The sequence below is a fragment of the Antechinus flavipes genome, chromosome 2, assembly GCF_016432865.1.
Source record: "Antechinus flavipes isolate AdamAnt ecotype Samford, QLD, Australia chromosome 2, AdamAnt_v2, whole genome shotgun sequence".
NCBI classification, from domain to species: domain Eukaryota; kingdom Metazoa; phylum Chordata; class Mammalia; order Dasyuromorphia; family Dasyuridae; genus Antechinus; species Antechinus flavipes.
Genome location: NC_067399.1, coordinates 520093388 through 520108723, shown reverse-complemented (window position 1 = coordinate 520108723; position 15336 = coordinate 520093388). Strand labels below are relative to the sequence as shown.

At 36.7% G+C, this 15336-nt stretch overlaps 1 protein-coding gene across 1 annotated transcript in view; it reads left to right on the top strand.

Moving 5' to 3' along the window:
• The window catches only part of FBN1 (fibrillin 1), a 274426-nt gene that overhangs the window by 140306 nt on the left and 118784 nt on the right, over positions 1-15336 (top strand). Inside the window, exons 9-12 of the mRNA XM_051980617.1 lie at positions 327-485; positions 6551-6733; positions 7268-7408; positions 9522-9641. Coding sequence (XP_051836577.1) covers positions 327-485; positions 6551-6733; positions 7268-7408; positions 9522-9641 — 603 coding nt within the window. The remainder of the gene's footprint in view (positions 1-326; positions 486-6550; positions 6734-7267; positions 7409-9521; positions 9642-15336) is intronic.

Below are 15336 nucleotides of genomic sequence, written 5' to 3'. Positions count from 1 at the left end.
CTTTGAATAGTGGCAATACGGCAAAGGTTCATTATTTATGCTAGTCCCAACCCCCACTTGCCTCAGGACTTCTGGGCTGGAAGAGCTGGAGGGGGAGGAGTTATTTGCTTGTACTCAGCTCAAGCTGAGGGGGAGGAAGGAAGGAATGTTTTGCGCATGCTCAGTGGAAACCCAAAAAAGGCGGAGGCGGAGGATGTGCACGTGCGAGCTTGAGGTCCTGCTTTTTTATCTCACTTGAGTAGACCTTGAGAATGGTGTTATCTTGGAGGGCGTCACTTCCCCATGTTTCACGTGAATGAAATCTGGGCCATTTTCTGCCCTCACAGATGTTCGCCAAGGATTCTGTTACGCGTCCCTGGCCAATGGACGCTGCAACAACCAGCTTCCCCAGCAGCTCTCCAAGGTCCAGTGCTGCTGCGAGGTGGGCCGCTGCTGGGCCCCGGGGCCCGCGACAGCCCCCGAGATGTGCCCCATCCGGGCCACAGGTAGGGTTTCTTCCTTCCGCCAGCTCCAAGTCCTTAAAAATGTGTACAGAAAGGCTTAGCACGGCAAGGAAATAAAAGAGCTGTTCTACATTCTGTTGAAATACGAGGGGTAAAAGATCTCAGCCCTAAAACGAGTGAACATGGCTGTTAATTATCTTTTTAAGTAATTAACTTAGTTACAGAATTTTGATAGTCTTCCCTAGCTGCCTTTCATTTTTATTGATTTTCTTTGGCTTTCCTTTCTCCTACAAATTTTCAAAACCTCTTCTCTTAGAAAACTTTGGGGTGATAAGTCACATCCATGTATAGAATGGCAGGTATCCTTTCTCCTTTTATTCAATATCTAGGAGGTCTTTTTAGTAGAGTCCAATTTGGGTTGCTGAGGGAGATCAAGAATTGGAAGGAATTCAGAGAAGCCCATTTTGAAAAGCAAGCATTTATGAAATGAAAAAAGAGTAGATTTATAAGGGTTATTTAAGTTTAAAAAGAATAAGGTTCTTTAATGTTGATCTTAGCAATTATTAATGAGTGTTCCATAGAGGAGAAAAGATGATGACATCTGATGAGAAAAGAGCATGACAAATTGAGCCTAAGTTTAAAAAAAGGCTTTATTGAAGGGAGAATTGCTGTATATGAAAACAGTTTACTAAGGAAGATCATTAAAATTTCATTTCCGTAGATCTTTAAAAACAGGTTAATTTTATCATATGCCAGTGAGTGATTTAATTGTCAGCCTATCTGAAGGCAAAGAATGTATCTGGGCCATCTGGCAACATTCTACCCTATCAGTGTTCTGACTACAGTGTGTAGGTATCCATTCAATTTTTGCTCCATGATGAAAATATTTCATTTATCACAGTGTAACTCTTCTCCCAATATCCAATCCAACCCTTTCTTTACTATAGTCAAATTCTCCTGTGTCAAACGTTAAAAAAAGACAATGCTTTTCCTCCTAGACTTGATTTGAGATTTAGCTTTTTCTAAATGAAACCATTCCTCTCAATTTCCTCCAATTATAGTTACTCACCTTTGTGTTTATTTCCTCTCACAAGGAGAGGAAAAAAGGGATTAACCTAGCTGTTATATTGCCCCCATGCCAGTTTTGGTTCATCATTGCTCTTCTGTCACTTATCAGTATCTCTTTTTAAAGGCCCTGCCATCTTAGCCACATCCTTTTATCACCATTATTATAGCCTTCCTTAATGACTTAACATTCAATTAACAATTTTTCTCTTTCATAACTTCAGCATCCAAATTTATTCATTTTCTAACATCATAAACTCATAGCTCTTTAATTTTAATTTTCATCACTATCTGAATATCCTTTTGGTGGTCATCTCAGACTTCATCTCCATTCTATCTTAGTCCCTCACTATAACATACTTCAACTTAGTTTTACTTTGAAATTATCTCAGAGATCCTGGATTTCCAACTTTCTGACTGTATTTCTTTTACCTTCCTTTTTTTTCTTTTAAAGGTATTGAATCTGGTTTTTGTAATCATTGTGAACTTTTTCTATTATTAAAATTTATCAATCTTTATCTGGGAATAATTACCTCTCTAACCACCCTGGATCCTATGATCAACTTGAGAGTTATTTTTGCTCCTATCATGGAATCCTAATTCCCTTTACTTCTTTTAGTCTACCAACCTTACTAATCCTCAACAGTGAGCCACTAGCACTGTTTGTTTTTTCTGTTCTTGCTCTTTTCTTTCATTGCTATAAAATAGTTTTCAGTTTCTCATTCTACTTCCTTACCCAATTTAATTCCATTCTCCTTACTAACACACTTCTGAGACAGTTTTTTTTTAAAATGATGCCCATAACTTCATAAATCAAAGATCTTTTATACATTTTATTTTATTCTGAATTTAAGAAATAAAACAAGTATTTCAATAACAGGAGAGGCGAAAACGATGGTTGTACATGAAACTGTAAATCTGTTACATACAACTTAGAAAAGATCTTTGTTATAATTTAATAGGAATACTAAGTATTCATCTGTCTGAAATAATTGGCTCTTTTTATCACCCTCTCCTTTATACATGATTTTAAGTTGATATCTGTGACATTGTGTTCTGGTTTTCTTCCTATCTTTTTGTCCAATCAGTTTTGTTTCCTTCCATGGCTTCTCCCCTTTTTCTCATATCTTAAATATAGACACATTCCATATTCTGTCCTCAATTCTCTTATTTCATTCCATATACTCTCACAATGTAAGCCAACATATTCCTAAATCTTTATCTTTAGCTCTGACTTCATTCTGATTTTCCATGCTTACATTTCCAAAGTCCTGTAAGTCATCCTCACCTGGAGGTTAGCTGGCCTCCTGAAATCAATATATTTGCAAAACTAAAGTCAAAATCTTCCTGTCTAAATCATCTTTTTATCTTGATACCTAAATTTAATGATATCAATTATCTTTTTTTTCCAAGCTAGATTGGAAATGTCAATCGTCATGAAAACTTCCTTCTTTTTTTCCCCTCTCCATGGAATCATATTATTTTATTGCTAGGTCTGCAATATTACTTAAGTTCATCTTGTCTTTTCTGGTTCTACTGTGCCTTCTAGGTCCTATTAGGACCTATTACCTCCTGCCTAGATTATTACCTTACTTGGCCTCCATACTTTTCTATTTCTTCCTCCTTAAATTTGATTTGCAACCTACTGTCAGGTTAATTTTCCTTAAATACAGCTCTGATCACAATTTTCCTTTGTTTGGAATCCTTTAATAGAGAAACAGATCCTTGACTTGGCATTAATGTCCTTCTTAATCTGGCATCAACCTATCGTTCTAGACTTATAAATCAATCAATCACCCCAGCACTTAATAATTATTTGCTATGTGGTAGGCAATGGACTTTGTCCTGGAGACATTAACAAAAAGAATGAACAATCCTAACTCTTAAGAGCTTACATTTTCTTATGGTTTCCTACTCCTTTTTTCACATACTTTTTATTCTGCCTAGCATTCTATCTTTCTCTAATTTCAAACTGTTGAAATCTAATTCATTTTTTAAGGTCTAGTTCAGAAATTATCTCATTCAAGGAGTATGTTCTGATTACTAAAACTAGAAATGTTCTCTTCAGAATTTCTAAAGTTCTTTGTACCACTCTTAGAACATTTTTTTTCATGGTGTCTTGTCACAAAACAAAGCTGCCTCTTCTAGTGACAGAATCTTAAGAGTTGGAAGGGATTTCAAAGGTCATTGTCTAATTCATATCTGAATAAGAATCCCCTCTACAGCATTCCTATCAAGTTATCACCTAGTCTTTGCTTGAAGATTTATAATCTAGTTTACATATAGTATATAGTATATTTATCTTCTGAGGCAGCCTTTTTTTTTTTTTTTTGTTCAGACATGAGAAGTAGATAGTTTTGGGTTCATTGAAATCCTGCTATAACTCTAGAAACCTTCAGAATTTTAGATTTTTTTTGGATATAATGATGAAAAAAGATTTCAGTGGATCAGCATTTAGGAAAACTTGGAGAGGTAGATGGAATCTCTCCAGAAATGATTTGTTTTACCTCAACAAAAATGGCACAAGTCTTCTTAAAATAATCATAATTTTTACATGAAAAAGATTTGTGATATTGTTTTGAGACAAAAGTGTGTGTTGCTAGGTTGGTGAGGGGGAAAAGCAGAGTTTCAGAGTGACACAAATTCTGCTAGAATAATTGGTTAGAACTTGATAATGTACCCCAAATAACTACATTAACTCTGACAACTAGACAATAGAGGGAAATAACGAAAAAGCATGTTTATTCTTAAGTGCTTTTGTAGAAATGACAAATATTTTTAAAAATGGGAGAATAGCATCTCAGAAACTAGAGGGGGAAAGGATCACTCATAGGACAGGATGCTGCTTCATCATAGAGTATATAGTTAGCAGAGTGTTATAATCAATTACAAGCACAGTATTAACAGCTCTGTGTTGTGAAGAGCGTTTGACTGGTATAAGTCCTTGCTCCAGGATATTCTAACTATGTAGTCATAGTCAAGCCATGTCACTGAATTTGTTTCCTACTCTATAAAATGGGGATCATAATACCTTGCAGGACTGGTAATACTATAGATTTAGAACAAACAAGACTTTTAAGTTTATTTGGTCCAGCATCCTCATTCTACAAATGAGGAAACTTGGAACTTGGGAAAATTTAGGTGACTTTTCAAGATTACTTACATAATAGCAGAAATAGAGTTCAGATCTAGGCCCTTTGTACTTCAGATCCTACACTTTCCACTGTGCCTTATTGAAAAAGAAGCTTTTGCAAACTTTAAATTGCCATATAAATGTGGGTTACTATTTTCTTAACCAGGCAACACAAAGTGCTACAGAATCCCCATGGGAAGAAATTTCAGATATAAAATAAAATTGTGGTAATGGGGTTTCATGCTACAGACCACCTGACTTGGATAATAAAACTGGCCTGGGAATGTTAAATAAGATTGGAAAAGCCGCCAAATTAGGCCAGGTAGTAATAATGGGGACAATATAAGAACATCATAATTATCTACCCATAAATTGGCAGAATTCCCTATGGGGATGTAACAAGGAAGGTTTTTGGATGAGACAAATGACTACTTCTTAGAAGAAGTCAAATTAGAGTCCACAAGGAAAGGAAATAACTTGGGTTTGTTTCAGAGTAGTGGACAGGAACTGGTGTAGGAAGTATCTGTGGGTGAACCACTATGTGGTAGTGATTATAGTGTGATTAAGTACAAAATCCTGGCAAGAGAGGAAAAACCAACAGAAATCCACCACATGGTTCCTCAGTTATAAGAGAGGGAACTATGACAAAATGTGGGCATTATTTATGGAAAAATGGGAAGGAATAGTTAAAAAAAAAAAAAAACACCCAAAGTGAATATCCCACAGGGAGCCTGGAAACTATTTAAAAACACCTTTTGGAAGCCCAATAAAAACATATGCCAGAGATTCAAAAGGCCAGGTGCTCCAAGGAAAAGCCTGCATAACTAATTTGTAGACTGCTTGATTTAGTAGAAGAGGTACGCTTGTGGGGTAAGTCAGGTGCAAACAAGAAATTAGATAAGCTAAAAAAGACCTGCAAGGAACTACAGAATTCATAATGAAATGCTCTTTAAAGTCCTCAAAGGCAGGATATAAGCTGGAGAATTAGTGAGATTGCTTTGTCATCAGGATGCAAAAGATTTACTCAGAAATGTCAGTTAAGAAACTGCATCCTTTGTTTCAATCTTTATGGAAGATGTTAGGAAGATATCCACTCCCAGGCTGCTTTTTGAAGTCACTAGTTTTGACTAATTTGGACACATAACAGTAACCTACTTGAGAAATAGTATGATATGGGGGGAGGTGTTGGATTTGAAGTTAAAGAAGTTGGATTCAATTCCACCCTCTCCTGCCTGGCTCAGACTCAGAAAGTTATCTAAATTCTCTTGGTCTCAATTTCTTCATCTATAAAATGAAGGACATTGGAACTTTTAAGATACCTTCTAGTTGTTGATACTGTAATGATTTTATGACTATAAGCCTTCAACATATACTAGAACTAGTAATTTGTAAACTAGGTAATCACAAGCATTAGTTATCATTGTTAGAGTTTTGTGGAAACTAAAAGGTAAAAATAGGAAACTGTGGGCCAAAATATGGAACCTCATCATAATTGGACTCTAGTGCAGAGTATTGACTAATAGGGTTACTATACTTAAGAAGGGAATGCTATTTGAATTTGGAAACCAGTCATAGATTTAAAAAATATTTCAGCAAACATCTAATGCAGCATCTCAGTCCCTTATACTTCTGTGTCATCCACTAGGATACAGTTTAATAAGATGATGTTTTATTTTAATACAATAGCTCTTTGATATGATTACCCTCACTTTACCTTCAGTACCTTAGAATTTCTATATTTCTACCCATTTCCTCTCCCTTTCTACTTTGAAAAAATATTCTCCTTGTGTGATTACTTAATCTCAATTGCCTAAAAAAGTAAAATAAAATAAAAATCTGCAAACAAGTAACATTTTTTGGTCATAGCTTAAGTTTAATCTTTATATTTTCTCCCCCCTCCCTCCCCCAGAGGAATTCCACAGGCTTTGCACCCTACCTGGGATAGTTCCCGGAAGACCTGATATTCCTTTGCCTCCTGGTGTCTTCCCTCCCAGTGGTCCAGTGCCTCCTGGTGTCCCTGTGCCTCCTGGTATCTATCCACCAATCCCAAGACCACAACTCCCAGAGCCTTATCCATCTCGGGAACCGTCACGTAAGAATTGAATTGGCATTTGATTTTTTTTTCATGTTATACTGGGTTCTTAATACCTATTTTTGCTATTTAATTTTTGTTTATATTTAAATTTAGCAAGTGAACTTAAAATCATTTGGACAATTTGTCCATTAAATGGAATTAAGATATTTATAGGATGCATATTATACAGAGTACATTAGAAGTATAAAATCAATCTTTGCAACGGGTTATACCATGCACATTTGATTTGGTTAACACAATCTACTTGCTGATTATCTGCTTTTACCATTTTTGGTATGCCAGCCAAGGAGGGGAGTGACACACTTTGACACCTGTGTATGCCTGATAGGGCAGAAATAACTTTGGAAGCCCCAAATCACTTCCACTTAGTCATTTGTATTCTCAACTTGTCTGATCTACTAATATACAGAAAATAGTAACTTTTTTTGATAACTCCTTTTATGTGTTTAGTGTATATACACTGTAATATTAATATTCATGATTCATATCATTTTACCAAACATTAACCTCTATCAAAAATAATTTTTGTAGGGGTGTTGCCAGTCAATATCACAGATTACTGCCAGCTGTATCGAGGTCTCTGCCTCAATGGGCACTGTATTCCCACTCCTGGGAGCTACCGCTGTGAATGCAACAAAGGATTCCAGCTTGACATTCGTGGAGAATGCATTGGTATGTGATGTAGGACTGTTTCCATAAGTGGTATAGGAATAGTGAGCTCAACTCTCTGTCTACCATTGTTTTTTTCTAGGGAGCTAGTAATCAGCCCAGAACAGGATTCCCTCTTCCTGCTTTTGAGTCTACTTGTTTAGTTAACAGTGTCAAATTTAAATAGAAATGATGGTCACCAATCCATAAATAAAGATTCCTGTGGATTGCATTTTGATTTAACTTAAAAATTTCATATTATCAATGTTTTATAGTATTTTATTTATTTGATTACTGTTCCCCAATGACATTTTAATTGATTTAGGCCACACTCAAGAGTTTAGGCCACTTGTTTGACACCTCTGCTGGGTAAAATAGCCAGATTTGTTGACATGGTGGGGATGAAAGGCCTGGGTGGGAACTAATTTGGTAATATTTTCAGTTTAATGACAGTTTCAGATCCCTGCTACAACATTTTCCTCTAATTTTAAAGCATTGAGTATTCTAAAAAATGTACCAATCACAGTAATAAAGACAGAGAGGAATAAAAATGTCAGATGTCCCCAATGGGGTATATTCACGGTTATCCTACAGAATGAATTGTTTAGAGTTGGCATTGCCCCAGATGTTCATCCAGAACATCTGGTCTTCTCCCCCCCCCCTTTTTTTTTTTAAATCAGATTACAATAGACATCTTAGGAATCTCTGCTTTTTTTTTAATGGAGACTTTTTTAGTGTTTATCTTTTTTACCTTTAACTAGCCTATTGGCTTATCTTAATTTGTTTCAGCCAGTTTTTTCTTTCATTATTCTTTTGTCTGAATTACCTTTTATTACCTTTCCCTCCAACTGCTAGGGACCCTTTTAGCAGCAGGCCTCTAAGCACCCTTAGTACTGAGCCATTATATTTGAAAAGGGTACAAAAACAATCTTTCATTGAGTTGAATATAATTCAAATAAATTCATTTAAGGAAGCATTTATTAAGCACACTTAAGCATTTATTAACCCCTGAGAGACAGGATAATAAAATAAATAAAAAACTGGCCTCAAGAATAAGATTCACCTGGATGTGAGCCCTCTCTCTGACACATCTTAGCTGTGTAACACTAAAAAAGTTATTTATTCTTTCAGTGCTCTGATTATCCCCATTATCTCAAAGCCTCTTTTAGAAGATATTCTTTACCAGGGCCTGCCAACCTAGAAGGACTTCAATTATAGACCCAATGATGGGCTAACAGTCTGTAATGGCTTTGTAAGATTTTCAAATCTTATAAGATTGTCCCCAAGGAATTAAGATGGTGAGCCATAGAGACTCCTGAAGATCTCCTACTTTTTGCAGTCATTTCCCCCATTGCCTCTAGAATTACTACAATAAATGAAAGTAAGAGGTCTTATTGTGGAGTGGATAGACATTTGATATTATTGTCAACAAGAGCTGTGTTCAAGGCCTTTCAAAGGCACATACTGGTTTTATGTTTCCAGACAGGTTTCTTATCTTCTACAAGATCATAAGTTATAAAGAAGTTGCAAATATGAATTGATTAGAGGGAGGGATATTAGAGGGAAAAAGGGATATGTCCAATCCCTGTCCCTAACAATGTCTGTACTTATTAGGGGCTAACAAATGCTTATTCACTGACTGATGATTAAAACAAAGTTGTAATCTATATTGCTCAAGGGAATTCCATACCAATCAAATAACAGATTGTTGAAGTTTTGAAGTAAGACATTTTACACATAGAAGGAAAAAATAACTATTAAAATTCTTGCTCCCATATGTAGTACTCCACACACCTGTACACCTGCTCCCGAGGAGGCTGAGGCTGGTGGGTTGCTTGAGTTTTAGCTTAAATCTGCAGTGGGCTAAAGCTGTGTGGCTGTCCACATTGTCATGAGCTCAAAATGGAGAGCCATTGGGCTACTTAAGGAAGAGCAAACTTGTCCAAGGTGATAAAATGGAGCAAAGTATACCAATCAATATTGGAATCAAGCCTAGGAGTGGTTGCTATATTTTTATCCTTGGCAAGCAAGATAGGTATATCCAAACTCAAAAAAAAAAAGAACAAAACAAAAATTCTTGCAGCTACATTCTTATTGTGTAGTTTCCTACTAACAATTTATTGTTTATATTTTACAGATGTTGATGAGTGTGAAAAAAATCCTTGTGTAGGTGGAGAGTGTGTCAATACTCAAGGATCCTACATTTGTCAGTGTCGAGTTGGGTATCAGAGCACATTGACAAGGACTGAATGTCGAGGTAAAATATAGTATTTGTTTCACAGCTAGAAGTTAAGATTTAGCATGGTATGAAAATATTTATTTCTTCTTAACAAATTTAAATTATTTTCCAACTCCTTTTAGCTTTAATATATTTGATGTAAATTTCTCTTTCTAAGGAAAAATCTAATATTCTTTACTACTGATTCTAAAATACTATTACCTATCATCAATTTCTGAGCTAGAGAGAGCTATGGAATAAGCCAATTAGACCTTCCTAAATTAGGAAATTTAGTAAAGATGTAGATTTTTACTGAGCTGTTATTTAAAAATACTTTAAAGCAGAAGGTTTGAAATGAACCACCCTTGATTGAAAATTTAATAGGACAATAATTTCAGTTTTTAATAGTTTTTGCTTTGATTACTGCAGGACCATACTTGTTGATCTCCTTGGCTCCAGTTTCTTCCTATGCTGTTTCAATCTAAATTTTGCTACAAAATCAGTCTTACCAAGGCACAGCTTTTGTCTCATCACTTCCCTTATTTAGAAATATTCCAGATCTCCCTATTATCTTCTGAATTAAGTCCAAATTCCTTGGTCTGGCATTCAAGGTCCTCCATAATCTGACCCCCAAATACCTTAATCTCACTGGTTCCTTACAAGTATTGTTATATATTCCAGCTCAAGTAGATTTCTCTTTGTTTTCCACACACATTGGCCTATCTGCCTGAAATTCTCTTCCTGCTCTACCCCTCTAATTTTTGACTAGCAAAATTCTGTTTATCCTTGAAGGCCCAATTTAAATGCCATTGTTGCCATAAAGATTGTTAAGGAAAAAAAATTCCCACTTAGAATGAAGAAGTCTGACAAATACAGCAATCAACTATGATTCTAGCATACTGAGGATATTCACATTCTCATAGAGAGCTAATATTCTAATGAATAACCTTAATAATTAGAAATGATTTCCTGAAACAGATGGGATATTTATTGTACTAAGCTTAGAATTTTTAAATGTTCTATTAAAAATAAACACTTTGCTCATCATCTGAAAATATTACCTGTACAAAACTATCTTTTATATTTAAGTTAATAAGCTGCAAAAGAAGAAAGGATGAGAGCATTTTCTTTTTTTTTTTTTTTTTTTTTAAATTTTATTTTATTTAATAATAACTTTGTATTGACAGAATCCATGCCAGGATAATTTTACACGACATTATCCCTTGCAATCACTTATGTTTCGTTTTTCCCCTCCCTCCCTCCTCCCCCCCCTCCCAGGATGGCAAGCAGTCCTATATATGTTAAATATGTTGCAGTATATCCTAGATACAATACATATTTGCTGAACCGAACAGTTCTCTTGTTGCACAGGGAGAATTGGATTCAGAAGGTAAAAATAACTCGGGAAGAAAATCAAAAATGCAAATAGTTCACATTCATTTCCCAGTATTCCTTCTTTGGGTGTAGCTGTTTCTGTCCATCATTTCTCCAATGAAACTCAGTTAAGTCTCTTTGTCAGAGAAATCCACTTCCATCAGAATACATCCTCATACAATATCGTTGTCGAAGTGTATAATGATCTCCTGGTTCTGCTCATCTCACTTAGCATCAGTCCATGTAGGTCTCTCCAAGCCTCTCTGTATTCATCCTGCTGGTCATTCCTTACAGAACAATAATATTCCATAACATTCATATACCACAATTTACCCAGCCATTCTCCAATTGATGGGCATCCATTCATTTTCCAGTTTCTAGCCACTACAAACAGGGCTGCTACAAACATTTTGGCACATACAGGTCCCCTTCCCTTTTTTAGTATCTCTTTGGGGTATAAGCCCAATAGAAACGCTGCTGGATGAAAGGGTATGCACAGTTTGATAATTTTTTGGGCATAATTCCAGATCGCTCTCCAGAATGGCTGGATTCGTTCACAACTCCACCAACAATGCATCAGTGTCCCCGTTTTCCCGCATCCCCTCCAACATTCATCATTATTTTTTCCTGTCATCTTAGCCAATCTGACAGGTGTGTAGTGATATCTCAGAGTTGTCTTAATTTGCATTTCTCTGATCAATAGTGATTTGGAACACTCTTTCGGATGAGAGCATTTTCAATCCAGAGAATGACCACCAGCAACAAAGTTTTCATTACTCCTTTAAAATAATTCTTAGAAAGCTTTAGGGAGGACTTCCGGTTAAGATGGCGGAGAGGAGGCTCACAGTTGCATAAGCTCCGCGCTTTCTCTCACTATCCACTTCATTACAAGCCTCTGAATCAATGCTTGACTGAAAAAAAACCCACAAATAGTTACCAAGAGAAGCCATCCTTGAGATCCGCCAAGAAAGGTCTGTCTTTACTGGAGGGCTGGGGCGGTTTTAGATCGGGCGCAGGCGGCGGGCAGCGGCAGTGAGAGCACGGGAACAGACTGGAGAGGGGTGGGGAGTGATCGCAGCTGTCTCTGCGGGGAGAGCTTCGCTACAGGTTTGGAACCTGCAGCAAGTCAACAGCCCAGCAGAGAAGTTAAAAACACCGGGGCTGAAGAACACAACCGCAAACAGCTGGAGTCTCTCAGGACCTGGCCGCCCCCCCCTTCCCCCCCCTCAGTGACTCAGCACGCTTTGGGATCTCAGAGCGCAGGCGCAGCACAGTCCTGCTAGTGCCTCACTGCTGCCACCTGCAGTCTGTAGAGGAAGCTCGATAACACACCCAGCCCCCCCCCCCAAAGAAAGACCCCAGTTTTTTCTGTTTTTCTTTGGTAGTTTGTCTCTGATTAATAGACAGAATGAGCAAGAAGCTGAAGAGGACTTTAACCCTAGACAGCTTCTACACAGATAGAGAGCAGACTCTAAATCCTGAGGAGACTAAAAACAGGCAGTCCCCAGGTGATTCCCCAAAGGAGGAGATCGTCTGTTCCTCAGCACAGATGAACCTCATAGAAGTGATTAAAAAGGCTCTCACAAGGGAGCTAGAAGAAAAATGGGGAAAGCAGAGTGAGGCTTGGCAAAAGGAGAAGGAAGCTTGGGAAAAGGAGAGGGAGGCTTGGCAAAAGAGCCTGGAGAAGTCAGTTAAAGAGAGAGTGGATAAAGAAGTAAAATCCTTGAAAAATAGGATTAGTGAACTGGAAAACAAAATTGGCGAAATGGAAAAAAATTCCACAGAACAAAAGAACTCAATTGGACAATTAGAGAAAGATTTTAAAAAAGTGAGTGAAGAGAATACTTCACTGAAAATCAGAATTGAACAAGTGGAATTGAATGACTCGAGGAGACAAGAAGAATCAGTCAAGCAAATCCAAAAAAATCAAACAATGGAGAAAAATGTGAAATACCTTCTGGGGAAGACAACAGACCTGGAAAACAGATCCAGGAGAGACAATCTGAGAATCATTGGACTCCCAGAAAAACATGATGAAAAAAAGAGCCTGGACACTGTCTTCCAGGAAATTATCAAAGAGAACTGCCCAGAAGTCATAGGAACAGAGGAAAAAATAAACATTGAAAGGATTCATCGATCACCCACTGAAAGGGATCCTAAAATCAAAACACCAAGGAATATAGTGGCCAAATGCCAGAACCCTCAGATGAAAGAAAAAATATTGCAAGCGGCTAGAAAAACCCAATTCAAGTATCAAGGAGCCACAATAAGGATCACCCAGGATCTGGCAGCATCCACATTAAAAGATCGAAGGGCCTGGAATATGATATTCCGAAAGGCTAAGGAACTTGGTATGCAACCAAAAATAACTTACCCAGTGAGAATGAGCATCTTTTTCCAGGGAAGAAGATGGACATTCAACGAAGTAAGCGAATTTCATCTATTTCTGATGAAAAAACCAGAACTTAACAAAAAGTTTGATCTACAAATATAGAACTCAAGAGAAATCTAAAAAGGTAAAGATTAATCTTGGGAACTATATTTTGACTATATAGATGCATAAAGAATACATGTATACCTTGTTCTAGAAATTGATGTGGAAAGGACATTGTACCAGAAAAAGGGTAAAGTGGGGGTAGTACATCTCATGAAGAGGCATAGGAAACCTATTATATCTGAGAGAAAGAATGGAGGGGGATGAATATAGTGGGTATCTTACTGCCTTCAGAATTGGCTTTAAGTGAAAAATCTTAAGACATATTCAATCTATGGTGAAACTTCTCCCATCTCATTGAAAAGTGAGAAGGGAAAAGTGGAAAGGAAGGAATAAGCTAAGCGGAAGGGAATACGGGAACTGGGAGGGAAAGGGGTAAGATAGGGGGAGGAACTCTAAGGCGGGGGGAGGGACACTAAAAAGGGAGGGCTGTGAGAAACAAGGGGTGCTCACAAGCTTAATACTTGGAAGGGGGGGAAAGGGGAAAGAAGGGAGGAAAGCATAAACCGGGGTTAACAAGATGGCAAGTAATACAGAATTGGTCATTCTAACCATAAATGTGAACGGGGTAAACTCCCCCATAAAGAGGAAGCGGTTAGCAGAATGGATTAAAAGCCAGAATCCTACAATATGTTGTTTACAGGAAACACACCTGAAGTGGGGAGATACATGCAGGTTAAAGGTAAAAGGTTGGAGCAAAATCTACTATGCTTCAGGTGAAGTCAAAAAAGCAGGGGTAGCCATCCTGATCTCAGATCAAGCTAAAGCAAAAATTGACCTAATTAAAAGAGATAAGGAAGGACACTATATCTTGCTAAAGGGTAGCATGGATAATGAAGCACTATCTATATTAAACATATATGCACCAAGTGGGGTAGCATCTAAATTCTTAAAAGAGAAACTAAGAGAGCTGCAAGAAGAAATAGACAGTAAAACTATAATAGTGGGAGATCTTAACCTTGCACTCTCAGAATTAGATAAATCAAACCAGAAAATAAATAAGAAAGAAGTTAAAGAGGTAAACAGAATACTAGAAAAGCTAGATATGATAGATCTCTGGAGAAAATGTAATGGAGACAGAAAGGAATACACTTTCTTTTCAGCAGTTCATGGAACCTATACAAAAATTGACCATATATTAGGACATAAAAACCTCAAACTCAAATGTAGTAAGGCAGAAATAGTAAATGCATCCTTTTCAGACCACGATGCAATGAAAATTACATTCAACAAAAAAGCAGGGGGAAGTAGACCAAAAAATAATTGGAAACTAAATAATCTCATACTAAAGAATGATTGGGTAAAACAGCAAATCATAGACATAATTAATAACTTCACCCAAGAAAACGATAATAATGAGACATCATACCAAAATGTATGGGATGCAGCCAAAGCGGTAATAAGGGGAAATTTCATATCTCTAGAGGCCTATTTGTATAAAATAGAGAAAGAGAAGGTCAATGAATTGGGTTTGCAATTAAAAATGCTAGAAAAGGAACAAATTAAAAACCCCCAGTCAAACACTAAACTTGAAATTCTAAAAGTAAAAGGTGAGATCAATAAAATTGAAAGTAAAAAAACTATTGAATTGATTAATAAAACTAAGAGTTGGTTCTATGAAAAAACCAACAAAATAGACAAACCCTTAGTAAATCTGATTAAAAAAAGGAAAGAGGAAAATCAAATTGTTAGTCTTAAAAATGAAAAGGGAGAACTCACCACTAACGAAGAGGAAATTAGAGCAATAATTAGGAGTTACTTTGCCCAACTTTATGCCAATAAATTCGACAACTTAAATGAAAATAGAAAAATACCTCCAAAAATACAGCTTGCCCAAACTAACAGAGGAAGAAGTAAATATCCTAA